Below are 15,612 nucleotides of genomic sequence, written 5' to 3' on the forward strand. Positions count from 1 at the left end.
GCAGCCCCTCACCTTGAAAACCAGCTCATCAGTCACAGCAAATGTCCGGTCCAGCTTCCCAGAGAGGGAATTGATTTCCTTCTGAAGTGCCTTTGTGTCGGACAAGATCTGACAGAGAGCAGGTTGGTCATGAGCCCATGGTTGAAGCATGCCAATAGGCTATTGAAAAACACTTGACATCACACAGTCCCTTTCAGAGAGGGCCTGGATTGCTGCTGCTGCAAGAGCTAGGGTAGATTCCAGTAGACTGTTCTGGGACTCTCAGAGAAAAGGGATTGTTTCCAAGTGGCCACACTACAGATTTTTGGGCCCAAGGCACACCTACACCTATGGCCCATACTCCCCAGGCCCAAGGGCTCACCTTTGTGATTTCTTCCTTCTGCTTCCGAATGTTGCCCACAATTTCCAGGATACGCTGGGTATAAGCCAACCGGGACACATCTCTGGGCAAGCTCTCCAGCTCTGACACCTAGGCAGGGACATAACAGGCACTACCCTAGAACCTAAACCCAACCAACTCTTAATGTCCCCAGAGTCTCCTGCCTGGGCCTTACTAGTTGCTTATAGATGTCCTCCTTCCTCCGGGCCTCTTCAGCAGCTGCCCGGACACTCTGGTGCAGTTCTTGAATCTCACTGAGCTGTCGAGAAGATTCCAGCTGCCAGCACACCATTAGCAGAGGGCAGTGAGCAAAGATGGGAAATGGTCCCATAGAGAGGGCCCAAGTGTCCCTTCCCACCTCATCCCAGTCCAAAAGCCCACCTCTCTGCAATCCTGGAGCTGACGTAGATGGCGATATTCATCAAGGAGGGGAACCCGGTGCTTCTCCCATTGGCCTGCCAAGTGGATGACCCGCTGGGCACTGCTCTCTACCAGGAGCTGAAGGTGGCAATGTGAGGCAGGGACTTACCACAACAGATAGGTCCTTCCCACTATGTGCCCCCCCCATGCCTGCCAATCCAACCCCAATCCCACCTGGAGCTTGGTGAGGTTGGCAGCCCCATCAGGCAGCAGCTCCACAGCCCGGCTCTTGAGGCGTAGCACCTGCTCCTGCTCGGCCATGCTCAGCTCATTCTGTTGACACTCTGTCTCCACCTGGCACCAATGAACCCCACTCCCAGTCAGCATGGAAGCATTTTCATGTACCTCAGGTTGTCAACAAGCACTGAGTCTGCAAAGGGCTGGCCTCACACTAGTACCCACAGGTGATGACACCCTCTTCTAGCCCCTAAAGCTCCCTATGCCCCTCTTGGGCTCATACAGATCCCTGTGCCTCCAGTGATGCCCAGGAGCCCTGAGGAACCCATGAACCCCCACTCATATAGACGTGACTTGCTTCCAGGGACCCAAAGATATTCCCACCCATTCTTGTTTCTCAGATACCTCAACACCTCAAAGGCACCATGGATGCCCACAGGCTCCTTTACTCTTCTAGGCCTACCTAACCAACTGTCCCCCTTTTCTAGCCCCCCACACTAGTTCTTCATGTTTTGTAGGGGAGGGTCACACCCAGAAGTGCTCAGGGTTTATTCCTGAGGGTTTATTCTATGCTCAGGGAGCACTCCTGATGGACTTGGGATACTCTACGGGTCTGCTGCATGCAAAGTAAGCTCCCTATCCACTGTGCTTGTCTCTCAGGTTTTCCATTGGTGGTTTGTATTATCCAACTATTAAAGCAAAACAAAGGCTTTCCTTCATCTTCTCCTCCATAGCCTTTGTATTGTGTTAATTGCTATGTGTCATCTTACCATGGTTATTTTTTTTCTATTTGGACCATACCCAGTGCTGCTCAGGACTCACTCCTGGCTCTACACTCAGGAATCACTCTTGGTGGTGCTCAAAGGCCCATATGGGGTGCTAGAGATTAAAGCCTGGATCAGCTGTGTACAAGGCAAGTACCCTACCTGTTGTACTATCACCCCAGACCACCACTGGTTTTCCTTAACCTCCCAGAACTTTACATGACCTCAGTGCCCATGCCTCTCCCATTCTTGTATCCTTGCAACATCTTCAGGACTTTTAGCTTTCTCTTGGCTCCCTCAGATCCTGCTAAATTCACTGAGACCAACCCAGCCTGGATAGTGACCTCCCTGTGTACCTGTGCAAGGTTGAGGCCCAGTGTCTTCATGCTGGTTTCAAATTCATCAATGCTACGTTCCACATTGTCTAGCTCCTCCTGAAGTGACACTAGCTCCTGCTCTTGAGATGCCTGTATGTCCTAGGGGCACAGATGGAGGAAGGGGTCAGGTCTACACATAGACAAAGGTCTGCAGTCATCCCTACCAATGCCCTGCTCAGTGTCAGAGTGATAGTACAGCAGGTAGGGCACTTGCCTTGTTCACGGCCAATCCAAGTTCAGTCCCTAGCATCCCAGATGATCCCCACAACTACCACCAGGTTTGATTCCTGGGTGCAGAGCCTGGAGTAAGCCCTAAGTACCACTGGGTATAGCACAAAAACTGAAAGAAAAAATAAGAGCAAACAAACCAATGTTCTGCTCACCTGTTGAGGCCTCTGGGAGGGGATAGGCATATCTGACACCAGGGCTACCTGTGCCTTAGGCTCCTAAAGGAGAGAGAAGAAGGCATGCTACCCTTCAGAGTCCCACCTCCTCTGCTCCCCAATGCCCTCCCAGAAGCAACTGGCACTGCCCAGGACTTTGGCACCCTCAGTGACCTCAGACTCCAATTCTGACTTTTTTTTGGTTTTGGGGCCACATCCAGCATTGCTCAGGGGTTACTCCTGGCTGTCTGCTCAGAAATAGCTCCTGGTAGGCATGGGGGACCATATGGGACACCGGGATTCGAACCAACCACCTTTGGTCCTGGATAGGCTGCTTGCAAGGCAACCGCCACTGTGCTATCTCTCCGGGCCCTCCAATTCTGACTTTGACCCACTTCTAAGTCCCCCTTCCCGCACTGCCCATGGGAAGGCCCAGAGCCCCCAAGGGTAGCCATCCAAGGGGCAAAACCATGGCCAGGGGACACTGCTGATAATAAGCTACAGTCTGCATACATAATGCTCCGCTGAATGCCCTAAGAACCAGGGGACCCCTCCCAGTGGGGAAGAGATCAACCTCAGTGGGGATTCGAATGCAGAGGTGACCTTTGTGACAGCCTAGACACCTCCCACCTCCCTGTCCCCAACACATCCCTAGGCCAACCCACCCCATGGAAGGTGAACTTCTCTGAGTGCATGAAGCGGGAGCCCTTGGGAGTATCGGCCCTGGCCCCAGAACCCCAGGCCTGCAGCATTTCACCCAAGTCTCGAGTGGGCACGGGAACCCCCAGCTGGCTGTAGGTCTGGTGCAGTTGCTCTGCCAGGTGCTTCTTCAGTCGCTGCCACTGTGTCTGTGTGTCCTCCTGGAATCAGAGAGTGGCCAATGGCAAGGTGGGGAGGCCTGCTGGGGTTCCATCACTTCCTCAGAGTTTGGGCCATTAAGAGTCTTGGCTAAGCCATACTCAGCAGTTCGTATTACCTACTGAGGGTCTAGGGCTCACAGCAGACACCAGCAGACAGCTCTCCAGTGCCTGGGATCTTGTGTCCCACGCTATGGGAGGCTGGGGGAAAGAAGAGGCACATGCAATACCCAAGCCAGGAAGCAATTCCCAAAAGGCCTTGTAGAGACAGAATAGAGACAGTGTCTGAGGCTGCTAGGCACAGCAACAGTAGCACTGAGACCCAAATGCAGAGAGATAAGAGCAGAGGCAGTGCTGAGACAACTAAGTGTCAAAAAGTATCAAGAGCCATCACAGCTTCTTATTTTTTCAGGTACAAAAATGGCTTTGCCTTGCATATATGATGTGGTTCATCCCTAGCACTACCAAAACACACAAACAACAAAAAAACTGAAGTCAGAGATAGTACAGCAGGTTAGGTGTTTGTCTTGCACATAGTCAATATAGGTTTGATCCCAAATACCATATAGATTGCCTGAAGCCTAGCCAGGAGTGATCCCTGAGCACAGAGCAAGGATTAAGCCCTGAGAACAGCTGGGTGTGGCTCATAAATCTCAAAACAAAACACAAAAAGGTTATATTCAAAAGTGAATGAATGCCCCTGTAAATTATGAGATATATGTTTTAAGTCTGTAGAGTTGAACTGGTCCGAGATTAGCTTTTAAATAATATAGTGGAAACCAGAGAGATAATACAATGTGTTGGGCACTTGCCTTGCACACAAATGAGCCAGGAGTGTGATCTTTGACACCCTATATGATACCCTCAACCCCACCCCACTAGAAATGATCCCTGAGCACAGAGGCCTAAGCACTGCTGGGAGTGGCCCAAAAGTAAAAATGAAAACAAAAAAAAAGAATAAATAGCAGTAAAGGAGTTAGGAACAGATAGAAAGAGATAGACATATCAGAGGGGAAGCAATATAAACAGAGGTAAGGGAATGGAGGCAGAAGAACAAAGGGAAGGAAGACAGATACCAAGAAAGAGGAAGAGAGACAAAGTAAAAAATGAGGAGGCAGGACCAGGGATGGTCTTCAGGTGGCAGGTGGGAGAGAATATGCCTTGCATGGAAGTGGTCAAGGGTTCCATCTCTGACACTGCCAGGTATAGGAGCCTGAATAATTCCAATACCACTGAATGTGACCTCCATAAGATCTATTTCTAATGAGGGGGCTGAGAGAGGGGTAAGAGCAATCACAAAATGACAGAACAGGACAGAAAACAGAAGAGACTGTGTGGAGATCCAGAGATAGAAAATTGGAGTGAGCACAATAGTGGCACAGACAGAAACAAAAACAGTGCAATGCATGGGAGCAGGAAGGAACAGAAAATAGCACAGGGAGGGCCAGAGCAATATGACAGTAGGTATGGCATTTGCCTTGCATTCAGCCTACCCAAGTTTTATCCCCAGAATCCCATAGCCCCCCTCAGGCACTGCCAAGAGTGAAAAAAAAACTAGGAGTAACCCCTGAGCATTGCCAGGTGTGGCCCCAAAATAAAAAAATGAAAGTATAGTAAAATAGCACAAGGAAGGCCATAGCATTAGTACAGAAAGTAAGGTGCTTGCTTTGTACATGCTGATGCAAGTTCTATCACCATTACCCTGTATAGTTCCTTGAGCACCACCAGTAGTACAGAGTGAGGGATAACCATGGGGTGTGGCCCCAAAACAAAAAAAACTACACAGACAGAGCCATCCTAAGGCTGTTGGCAACTTTCAGTCTATTATCTGAAGACCAAGAGCCTGTGTCTCAGAGATGAGCTCTCCTATCCCCATGTGAGGGACAATATTATTTGCATGTTATTTTGGGTGCAGGACTGTGTGGGTATACAAAGAGGGAAGAACATGGAAGAGAGGGGCACCACGGGGGAACAGAGGATCAACAAGATACATAAGCAAATAGCTGTTTGTAAGAGGGTCAGACCAGAAGCCAGGAGCTGGGCATGGGAGCATACCTGGATGGGGAGACGGGTTGCACGGGGAACCCAAACTTCATCTCCAGGCTGGTCCTGGCCTATGTGCTCACAGAGCTGGAGGGCATGGTGTTCCAGCAGAGATGCTGCCCTCCCTGCAGTCTTGAGCACCTGGGCAGGTGCTGGGAGCAGCTGGGCACTTGCCTGGAACTCCCGGAATTCTGGGACAGGAACAGAGGCAGCCATGAACTGCTACCTGGCCCCAAAGGCAGGCCCAGCTCTACCTTCCTGCTCTCTTTTTGGTTCCTGCTCACCTTCTCTGCTGTCTACCTCAGGCATGAGTATCCTGCTGGCATGGAAAGGATTCTTGGGGGCTTGGCCCTGGGAAGGAAAAGTAGAACAGAAGCTCCAGTATGCAGTAACAACAAAATTATCTCAGTAGCAAAATATCTGCACTCCTCCCTGGAAACAGAAGAGTCCAGGCAGGGACAAGCCAAGATAGACAGTAGTTATCACAAGGGCAGGAGTCCCACCTGGAGGGATTGCAGTTTGGGAGTACGAAGGAAGGGTGTAACCCACGGCACAGCCAGCTGCTGCCTGATTTCACTGCCAATTGCATGGAAGAGGATAGCTGAGTCACCTATGGACACAGAAGAGGGAGGGTCAAGAAGATGACAGTGACAGATCCAAAAATATAGAACCTGAGAGAGCAGCTGACACTCCCAGACCATTTACTGGTTACCACCCCAACCCCTATCTAAAGCAGACATCCTTATATCCTATAGCCATAGCTATTACCCCAGGCATTTACTTGACTGGTCAGGGTCACGGCTCAGACTTCTCAAGGGCACACCCCTCCCAGATCTATCAGAGCAACCTGAGACTAAGGTCAGGAGGGAAAAAAGAGGGAGAAAACAGTATGAGAGGATCATCCCTTAGAAGTGACAGGAAACAGGGAGGAGAGAAGAGAGGTTCTCAGGGCAAGAACAGCCCAGTGAATATAAATGCCATGAAGCTAAAGTATGCCCGGTGCATCTGAAGGGCACAGAGTGGGCTAATATGAGAAGAATGGAGTGGGCATGAAAAGGGAGCAGGGGGTAAGCTCAGCCCCACACCCATCCCTTCTATCACCTTTCCATCTGTGGCAGCCTTCCCAGGCATCTCTCTCCCAGACCATTCCCGAAGCCTTGCTCTACTTTATTAGGGGTAATGGATTGGGTAACCACACCTGGCAATGCTCAGGGGTTACTCCTGGTTCCACAATCAGGGATTAACTCCTGCCAGGGATCGGGGGACCATATGGGATGCTGGAGACTGAACCTGGGTCAACCTGCTATACTATCCCTTTTCCCCCTACCTAGTTTTCCTGAGGACCCATATAACCCTGCACTTACAACACCACACCCCAAGACCCTGGTACCTGCAGGCTGGTCTATATCCTCAGAGGCATCAGTGGGCAGACGTTCGACCAAGAAGAGCAGCAGGTCCCGGAGGTCAGGCTCACTGGGGTACAGAAAGTTCTGGTAGCCCAGCTCCAGAGGGTATCCCACATCCTGTATGGGGCAGAAGGGGGCAGGGAAGCCTCTCAGCTGGACTCGCAGGACTCTCCTGTCTGGAAGAGACCTGGACCTAGACCATAAATATGCTCGTTCTCGGGTCTGGAGTGATAGCGTAGCGGTAGGGCATTTGCCTTGTACGCAGCTAACCCAAGGCAGACCTGTGTTTGATCCCATATGGTCCCCCAAAGCCAGGAGCGATTTCTGAACACATAGCCAGGACTAACCCCTAAGCATCACCGGGTATGGCCGAAAAAACAAAAAAATGCTTGCTCTCACCAACCACCATTCTCTGAACCACCTTGGGTCTTTGCAAGGCTTCTGGGGAAGGCACAATGTGATACAAGTAACAGTTCCCGAGAGGAAAAAATAAGAGGAAAGCATGGGTTTTTCTAGAGATGATTCAGAATCCAGAAGCCTCCAATAGAACACTGGGTATTTGTGAATGAAGATAAAACCGAGTAAGTCGAAAGAGTGATTACAAATTGAGAGTAACATTCAAAGCTTGGACCAGAAGCAAGAGCAAATCTACCAGGTATAAAATCATCACTGTAAATCATGGCACTGGAGAAACAGTACAGAAGGTAAAGTACTTGCCTTGCATACAGCCAACATGTTTTTTTCTCCAGCACCCCATGTGGTCCCCCAATCCTCACCAGGAACAATCCCTGAGCACTACTGAGTGTGGCCCTAAGCCAAATATATAATACTGATGTAACAGTAAAATTAAACTGTATGGTCCTTGTTTGAACTCCAGTTCCAAAATAAACTATAGGGGTCAGAGTGATACCACAGTGGGTTGGACATTTGCCCTGCATGCGGCCAACCCAGATTTGATCCCCAGCATTTCCTGTGGCCCCCTGAACCTGCCAGGAGTGATTTCTGAACTCAGAGCCAGGAGTAACCCCTGAGTGCCACTGGGTGTGGCCCAAAAACCAAAAATAAGCTACAAGGGATAATTTTGTGACAGAAAGGGAAGCTTGTGCACTAGATATTAGATACTATTAAATGTTCTAGATATGATTGCGATGTTAGTATTTGGGTATGATAAATATCCCTGACCTTTTATTTTGGTATTTTGATGCTGCCCAGCAGTGCTCAGGCTTACTCCTTGGCTCTTCTCTTAGGGATCATGCCTGGTAGACTCATGGTATAGGGCAACTGAATCCAGATCAGCCATATGTAAGGCAAGAATCTTGCCTCCTGTACTATCTATCTCTCAAGCACTTTACCTGCTGTACTATCTATCTGGCCCCTAGAATATCTGTTGACTTAGGAGAGGCACATTAAAAATTTGTTTCATAAAGTCTGATAGTTTTAAGTGATTATTCAGTAAAAAATGTATGTTTGTGCATATATATTTACAGAGGGAAAAAGATGGTTAACAATGTAGAAGCTAGAAAGATAACGTATTAGGTGTTTATTGGTCTAGTTTATTTTTATTTTTGTTGTCTATTGAGAGGGAACATAGCCAGTGGTGCTCAGGGCTAACTCCTGGCTCTGTGCTCAGGAATTAAGCCCGGGAATGTTAAGGGAACCAGATGTGTTGCTGGGAACTAAATACAGGTCAACCACGTGCAAGCCCTACCAGTTGTTCTCTTTATTTGGTCCTCAATGGTCTACTTTCATTTTTCTTTACATTTGAACATTTTTGTTTTGGGGTCACACCCAGCAGTGCTGAGGGCTTACTCCTGACTCTGTGCTCAAAGATTATTCCTGATGGTGTTTGGAGAACCATATACAGTGTCAGGAATTGAACTGAGGTCATGCATGGGCAAGGTAAGTGTCTGGACCATCTCTCTGGCCCTACATTTGAATTTTTTGTTTGATTTTGGGCCACACTGGTGATACTCAGGGGTTACTCCTTACTCTGCACTCAGGTATTACTCCTGATGGTGCTCAGAGGACCACATAGGATGCTGGAGATTGAACCCAGGTCAGCCACATGCAAGGCAAGAGCCCTACCCACTGTAATATGGTTCTGACCTAATATATTTTTTTATGAGGACTATACCCAGCCTGGTGGTTTGGTGCATGAAATAAATAAATCACTGACTTTTGTTGAAATCCAGCCCATGCTACTAACTGGTTAATATAAGGCCCTGGGTGGATTATTTAAGTGCCCAGCAGAAAACTATAAAAAACTATTTTCCAAGTATGAAAAAGCACGAAGAATAATTTTCTTATGCTGCTTTATGGGGGATGTGGGGAGAGCCCAGCAGAGTTCTGGGTAGAGAGAAAGTAAACCTATTTTTGTCCAAGTTGCTGCTGGTCCAAGGCTATGGAAGACTCCAAAAGCAGACTCTTTAAATTCAAATCCCTGGTCTGTCTCTTACCAATTAAGTCCTTCCTTGAGTCCAGCCTTCTGTATATCTATTACCTAATTGCAAAAGGGGCTTCCAGAAGTACCTACCTTAGACAGTTGTCAAGAGAATTAACCAAGTTAATATCAGGTTAACACAGGGCTCAGCCCAGAGTACACAATCATCCAGTATCATGATTATAGTATGAGTGTGCCAGGTCACAACATGAGACATATTTATTTGACAGTGTTACAGACCAAAGCACACACATACCTGTGTGTGAAAACCACTGACTTTTGGGGTAGTTTCTGATACCTGAAATCAAACAGTTGTGACTGATTCAGAAACTCATTCCAGGAGTGGGGGTTGGGGACCATTTGTGAAGTGATAAACATCAAAATAAGGAGGTGGCTGAGAGGCAGAAATGCCAGGAGTGGGGCCTATACAGACAGATGCCACAAAGCGGCAGTGTTGAGCTGAGGTGCACTGCATTGATAGCAGCCAGCAGAGTTAGGAAACAGCCTCTTCCACAGGCTGCATCAAAAGCACCTCCTGGCCACAGAAAAGGTAATTCCAGGCTAGAGTTAGAATGAGTACAGTTAACACCAAATCCAGTGTGAGACAGCATGAATAAGAGAGAAACAGATACGTAGCAAATTCTGACCCACTCCCATGCCCTCCTGAACACCTTCACTGTGTCCGCTTTTTGACCAAACAGAGAAGACATACCTTCCCCCTTAGAAACTGCCATCTTTACAAGGTAAATAAGAAAAATAACTTTTTATTTTAGTCTATTAATTCATTTTTGGGAACAGTTTTGCTGTTGTATTGAGTTATTTATAAATATTATCATGTCAAGTTGATGATCGTATTTTCCAATTTTTTTGCTATGTCTTTGGTATAAATACAGTTGCCTGTATTTATTCTATAAATTGTTGACAGAGAAGTTGACTTATCTGACTGTAGCATATCAATCATACTATTTTAATATTTTTTAAATTTTTTAAATATCTATTTAAGCACCATGATTATAGACATGTTTGTAGTTGGGTTCTAGTTCTGAAAAAATAAAACACCCCCTTACAGTGTAACATTCCTACCACCAATGCCTTCCATCTCCTTCCTCCCCCACCCCTTGCCTTTGCCTGTATTCGAGACAGGCATTCTATTTCTCTCACTCACTACCATTGTCATGATAGTTGTCAGTGTAGTTATTTTTCTATCTGCACTCACCAATATTTGTGGTAAGTTTTATATCATGGGCTGGTCCTTTCAAGTCTCATCTCTATTATCTCTGGGTATTGTTATCATACTAACTTTTATTTTTCTTAAATCTCAAAGATAAGTGAGATTATTCTGTGTCTATCTCTCTCCCTCTGACTTTTTACATTCAGCATAATAGTTCCAATGTCCATCAATATAGGAAAATTGCATGATTTAATTTTTCCTGATGTCTGCATAGTATTCATTTGTATATACATACTACAGTTTCTTTATTTTTTAATTAATATCTTTATTTAAACACCTTGATTACAAACATGATTGTGGTTGGGTTTCAGTCATGTAAAGAACACACCCCCTTCACCAGTGCAACATTCCCATCACCAATGTCCCAAATCTCCTTCCTCCCCACCCAACCCCCGCCTGTACTTTAGACAGGCTTTCCACTTCTCTTATTCATTCACATTGTTATGACAGTTCTCAATGTAGTTATTTCTCTAACTGCACTCATCACTCTGTGGTGAGTTTCATGCCGTGAGCTGGAACTTCCAGCCCTCATCTCTTTTGTCTCTAAAAATTATTGCAAGAATGTCTTTTCTTTTTCTTTTTTTATTTATTTTTATATCTTTATTTAAACACCTTGATTACATTGGTATGTAAATATTTGAAAATAAATTATTGTGGGAACATAGCCAACCTCATTCATTCACATGCAGTCTATGATTATTTCCACACTAAAATGACAGTTTGAGAAATGGCACAGAAACATATTACAGCCTATAGCCATACCACCCTGAATGTGTCCTGTCTCATCAGAATACTTATGATCCATAACACCTGAACATTTTGCTTTGCTTTTACCAATCCTCCCCATAGAGCAGACATGTCTTTCTGTATTTTTTTTTTTTTTTGGTTTTGGGTCACACCCGGTGGTGCTCAGGGGTTACTCCTGGCTATCTGCTCAGAAATAGCTCCCGGCAGGCACGGGGGACCATATGGGATACCGGGATTCGACCCAATCACCTTTGGTCCTGGATTGGCCGCTTGCAAGGCAAACACCGCTGTGCTATCTCTCCGGGCCCGTCTTTCTGTATTTTTATAAATTCCAATTTTGATTGACATAGGGTTAATTATAGACAACTTTTGAGTCTTTTGACTTATATGTTCTGATAATTGAATCTCAGTAAGTCTTGGTTCTCCCTCATCTGTGACACACTAATAAGTCCCTTTGGGCGCACAAATCTGACCACACTTCAGGTATGTAGGTTTTGGAACTGATATTACCAGGGCTTTTTGAAAAGAATGCAGGCACCCTCTCCCAATTTTCATTCTTCTGGGAAGCCTGTTAACTTTAATCACATCCACAAACTCAGTCTCCATATTCACACTGGGCCAACACCATAGACTCACTCTTTTCTCGACAAGAAATAAACCAAGCCATGATTATGGCTATACAGGCCCATGCAGCAGAAAGCTGGCCAACTCAGGAGGATAGGAGGTCTGACATCTGAGTACATGGCTCTAAAAGTCATAGTATCAGTAATAGTGCTTTAAATTTCTGGGCAACTTCATTTGTTTGATACTGTCATCCCTAAAGGAACACCCTAATTTAACATAATATATAGCTAATCACAAGAGCTTACTAAACCTCCTGTGATTGTATTCATGACTTAATTAGAGATACAATGATTTTCAAAACATGCTTACTGCTGTACTTTTTCTTTCTTTCTCTTTTTTCTCTTTCATTCATTTTTTATAATTTCACAACTTTGCTTTCACTTATCTAGAGACAAATGTATTGTGATCAACAAGTCAAATATCTGATGCATTTTCTTTAATAAAATAAAATACAATCTTAGTAAGTCAGATAAATAAGTTAAACACAATAGCTCTTTGAATTAATTACCATTTCCCAAGGATAGGAAAGTCATTGATTAAAAAGAAAGCAGAAAAATTGTACATCAAAAATGATGTTTTTAATTACACATGCTTTTACTTACCTGAAGTGTATAGGGCAAACAAGGAATATACTAAATAAAATGAAAATATCTTTGGACCATAAGAACAACTAATTACCAGAATCTAAAGGAGATTTAGGGTATACACGAATTGGTTAAATGATGCATTAATGGTATGGTGAAGGACAGAATTCTAGTGGTAAACAATGTAATATATATGCACATTGATTTAAAATTATGAGCACCAAAGACATAATCCAATGTTTATTCAATTAAAAAAACCAATAAACTATTTTGCAGAGAGAAAAATACCACATTGATTAAAAGCATGCTTGTAGTTGGGTTTCAATCATGTAAAGAACACACACCCCTTCACCAGTGCAACATTCCCATCACCAATATCCCAAATCTCACTCCTCCCCAACCCACACCTCCCTGTACTCTAGACAGGCTTTCTACTTCTGTCATTCATTCACATTGTTATGATAGTTCTCAATGTAGTAATTTCTTTTTTGTTTATTTGTTTTTGTTTTTGTTTTTGTGTCACACCTGGCAGCACTCAGGGATTACTCCTGGCTCTATTGCTCCTGGCAGGCTCAGGCTCAGGGGACCATATGGGATGGGATGCTGGGATTCGAATCACGGACCTTCTGCATGCAAGGCAAACTCCCTACCTCCATGCTATCTCTCCAGCCCTCAATGTAGTAATTTCTCTAACTGCACTGATCACTCTTTGTGATGAGCTTCATGTAGTGAGCTGGAACTTCCAGCCCTCCTCTCTTTTATCTCTGAAAATTATTGCAAGAATGTCTTTCATTTTTCTTAAAAATCCATAGATGAGTGAGACTATTCTGTGTCTATCACTCTCCCTCTAACTTATTTCACTCAGCATAATAGATTCCATGTACATCCATGTATAGGAAAATTTCATGACTTCATCTCTCCTGACAGCTGCATAATATTCCATTGTGTATATGTACCACAGTTTCTTTAGCTATTCATCTTTTGAAAGGCATCTTGGTTGTTTCCAGAGTCTGACTATTTTAAATAGTGCTGCAATGAATATAGGTGTGAGGAAGAGATTTTTGTATTGTATTTTTGTGTTCCTAAGGTATATCCCTAGGAGTGGTATAGCTGGATCGTATGGAAGCTCAATTTCCAGATTTGGGAGGAATCTCCATATCGCTTGGGAGGAATCTCCATATCGCTTTCCGTAAAGGTTGGATTAGACCTCATCCCCCCCACCCCTCCACCCCCCCCCCCCCGGCAATGGATAAGAGTTCCTTTCTCTCCACATCCCCTCCAGCACTTCCAGCACTGATCATTCTCATTCTTTGTGATGTGTGCCAATCTCTGTGGTGTGAGATGGAACCTCATAGTTGTTTTAATTTGCATCTCCCTGATGATTAGTGATGTTGAGCATTTTTCATGTGCCTTTTGGCCATTTGTATTTCTTTTTTGGCAAAGTATCTGTCCATATCTTCTCCCCATTTTTGATGGGATTAGATGTTTTTTTCTTTTAAAGTTCTGTCAGTGCCTTGTATATTTTGGATATTAGCCCTTTATGTCATGGGTATTGGGTGAATAGTTTCTCCCACTCAGTGGGTGGCTCTTGTATCCTGGGCACTGTTTCCTTTGAGGTGAAAAACCTTCTCAGATGCTATATTCCCATCTGTTTATCTCTGCTTCCACTTGTTTGGAGAGTGCAGTTTCCTCCTTGAAGATGCTGTTTGTCTCAATGTCATGGAGTGTTTTACCTACATGTTTTTCTATATACCGTATAGTATCAGGTCTAATAACAAAGTCTTTAATCCATTTGGATTTTACCTTCGTACATGATGTTAGCTGGGGGTCTAAGTTAGCTTTTTGCAAGTAGCTAGCCAGTTGTGCCAACACCCCTTGTTGAAGAGGCTTTCTTTGCTCCATTTAGGATTTCTTGCTCCTTTATCAAAGATTAGGTGATTGTATGTCTGGGGAACATTCTCTGAGTACTCAAGCCAATTCCACTGATCTGAGGGTCTGTCTTTATTCCAATACCATGCTGATTTGATAGCTATTGCTTTGTAATACAGTTTAAAGTTAAGGAAAGTATTTTTTTGTTGTTGATGTTCTGTATTATGTTGATAGATTTACAGATGTTAAACCAGCCTTACATTCCTGGGATAAAACCTACTTGATTGTAGTGAATGGTCTTCTTGATAAGGCATTGGATCCTATCTGCCAGGATTTTGTTGAGGATCTTTGCATCTGTGTTCATCAGGGATATTGGTCTGTGATTTTTCTTTTTTGGCAGCACATCTGTCTGGTTTTGGTATCAAGGTAATTTTGGCTTCATAAAAACTGTTCAGAAGTGTTCCTGTTTTTCAATTTCATGAAATAGTCTGGCTAGGATTTCATCTTGAAAGGTTTGAAAGAATTCATTAGTAAATTCATCTGGGCCTGGGCTTCTGTTTTTGGACAGACAATTGATTACTATTTTAATTTCCTCAATAGTGATAGGGATGTTTAGATATGCTACATCCTCCTTATTCAACCATGGAAGGTTATAAGAGTCTAAGAACTTATCCATTTCTTCCAGATTCTCATGTTTAGTGGCATTGAGTTTCTCAATGTAGTCTCTGATTACCCTTTGAATCTCTGTAACACCTGTAGTGATCTCCACCCTTTTCATTTCTAATACGAGTTCTCAAGTTTCTCTATCTCTTTCTTTGTGAGTTTTGCCAATGGTCTAGCAATCTAGTTGATTTTTTTCAAAAAACCAACTTCTACTTTTGTTGATCTTTCAGATTATTTTTGGGGTTTCCACTTCATTAATTTCTGTTCTAAGCATTGTTATTTCCTTCTGTCTCCCTATTTTTTGTTCCTTTTATTGATCATTTTCTAATTTTATAAGCTGAGTCATTAAGCTGTTCAGGTATGCCCCTTCTTCCTTCTTGATGTGTGCTTGCAAAGATATAAATTTTCCTCTCAGTATCAATTTTGCTGTGTCCCATATGTTCTGATAGTTTGTGTCTTCATTGTTATTTGTTTCCAGAAAAGTTTTGATTTCCTCTTTGATTTCATCTCGGAACCACTGGTTGTTCAGTAGCAGGCTGATTAATTTCTGGTTATTAGTTTTTCTTCTGTGTCCCTTTGTAGTTCACATCTAATTTCAGAGTCTTGTGGTCAGCAAAGGTAGCCTGAAAAATTTCTATCCTCTTGATT

General features: G+C 44.3%; 1 protein-coding gene across 2 annotated transcripts in view; it reads right to left on the bottom strand.

Annotated features, from left to right (window-relative positions):
• CCDC22 (coiled-coil domain containing 22) overlaps nucleotides 1–15,612 on the bottom strand; it is a 64,073-nt gene that overhangs the window by 29,681 nt on the left and 18,780 nt on the right. For both annotated transcript variants that reach the window (XM_049767236.1, XM_049767235.1), the window contains exons 3-14: nucleotides 6,791–6,923; nucleotides 5,904–6,010; nucleotides 5,685–5,751; nucleotides 5,413–5,591; nucleotides 3,166–3,360; nucleotides 2,501–2,563; nucleotides 2,097–2,216; nucleotides 974–1,093; nucleotides 761–877; nucleotides 555–656; nucleotides 362–469; nucleotides 13–108 (exon numbers count right to left, since the gene is read on the bottom strand). In XM_049767236.1, the coding sequence (XP_049623193.1) occupies nucleotides 13–108; nucleotides 362–469; nucleotides 555–656; nucleotides 761–877; nucleotides 974–1,093; nucleotides 2,097–2,216; nucleotides 2,501–2,563; nucleotides 3,166–3,360; nucleotides 5,413–5,591; nucleotides 5,685–5,751; nucleotides 5,904–6,010; nucleotides 6,791–6,923 (1,407 nt within the window). The remainder of the gene's footprint in view (nucleotides 1–12; nucleotides 109–361; nucleotides 470–554; nucleotides 657–760; nucleotides 878–973; nucleotides 1,094–2,096; nucleotides 2,217–2,500; nucleotides 2,564–3,165; nucleotides 3,361–5,412; nucleotides 5,592–5,684; nucleotides 5,752–5,903; nucleotides 6,011–6,790; nucleotides 6,924–15,612) is intronic.

Source organism: Suncus etruscus, chromosome X (genome assembly GCF_024139225.1).
Source record: "Suncus etruscus isolate mSunEtr1 chromosome X, mSunEtr1.pri.cur, whole genome shotgun sequence".
NCBI lineage: Eukaryota > Metazoa > Chordata > Mammalia > Eulipotyphla > Soricidae > Suncus > Suncus etruscus.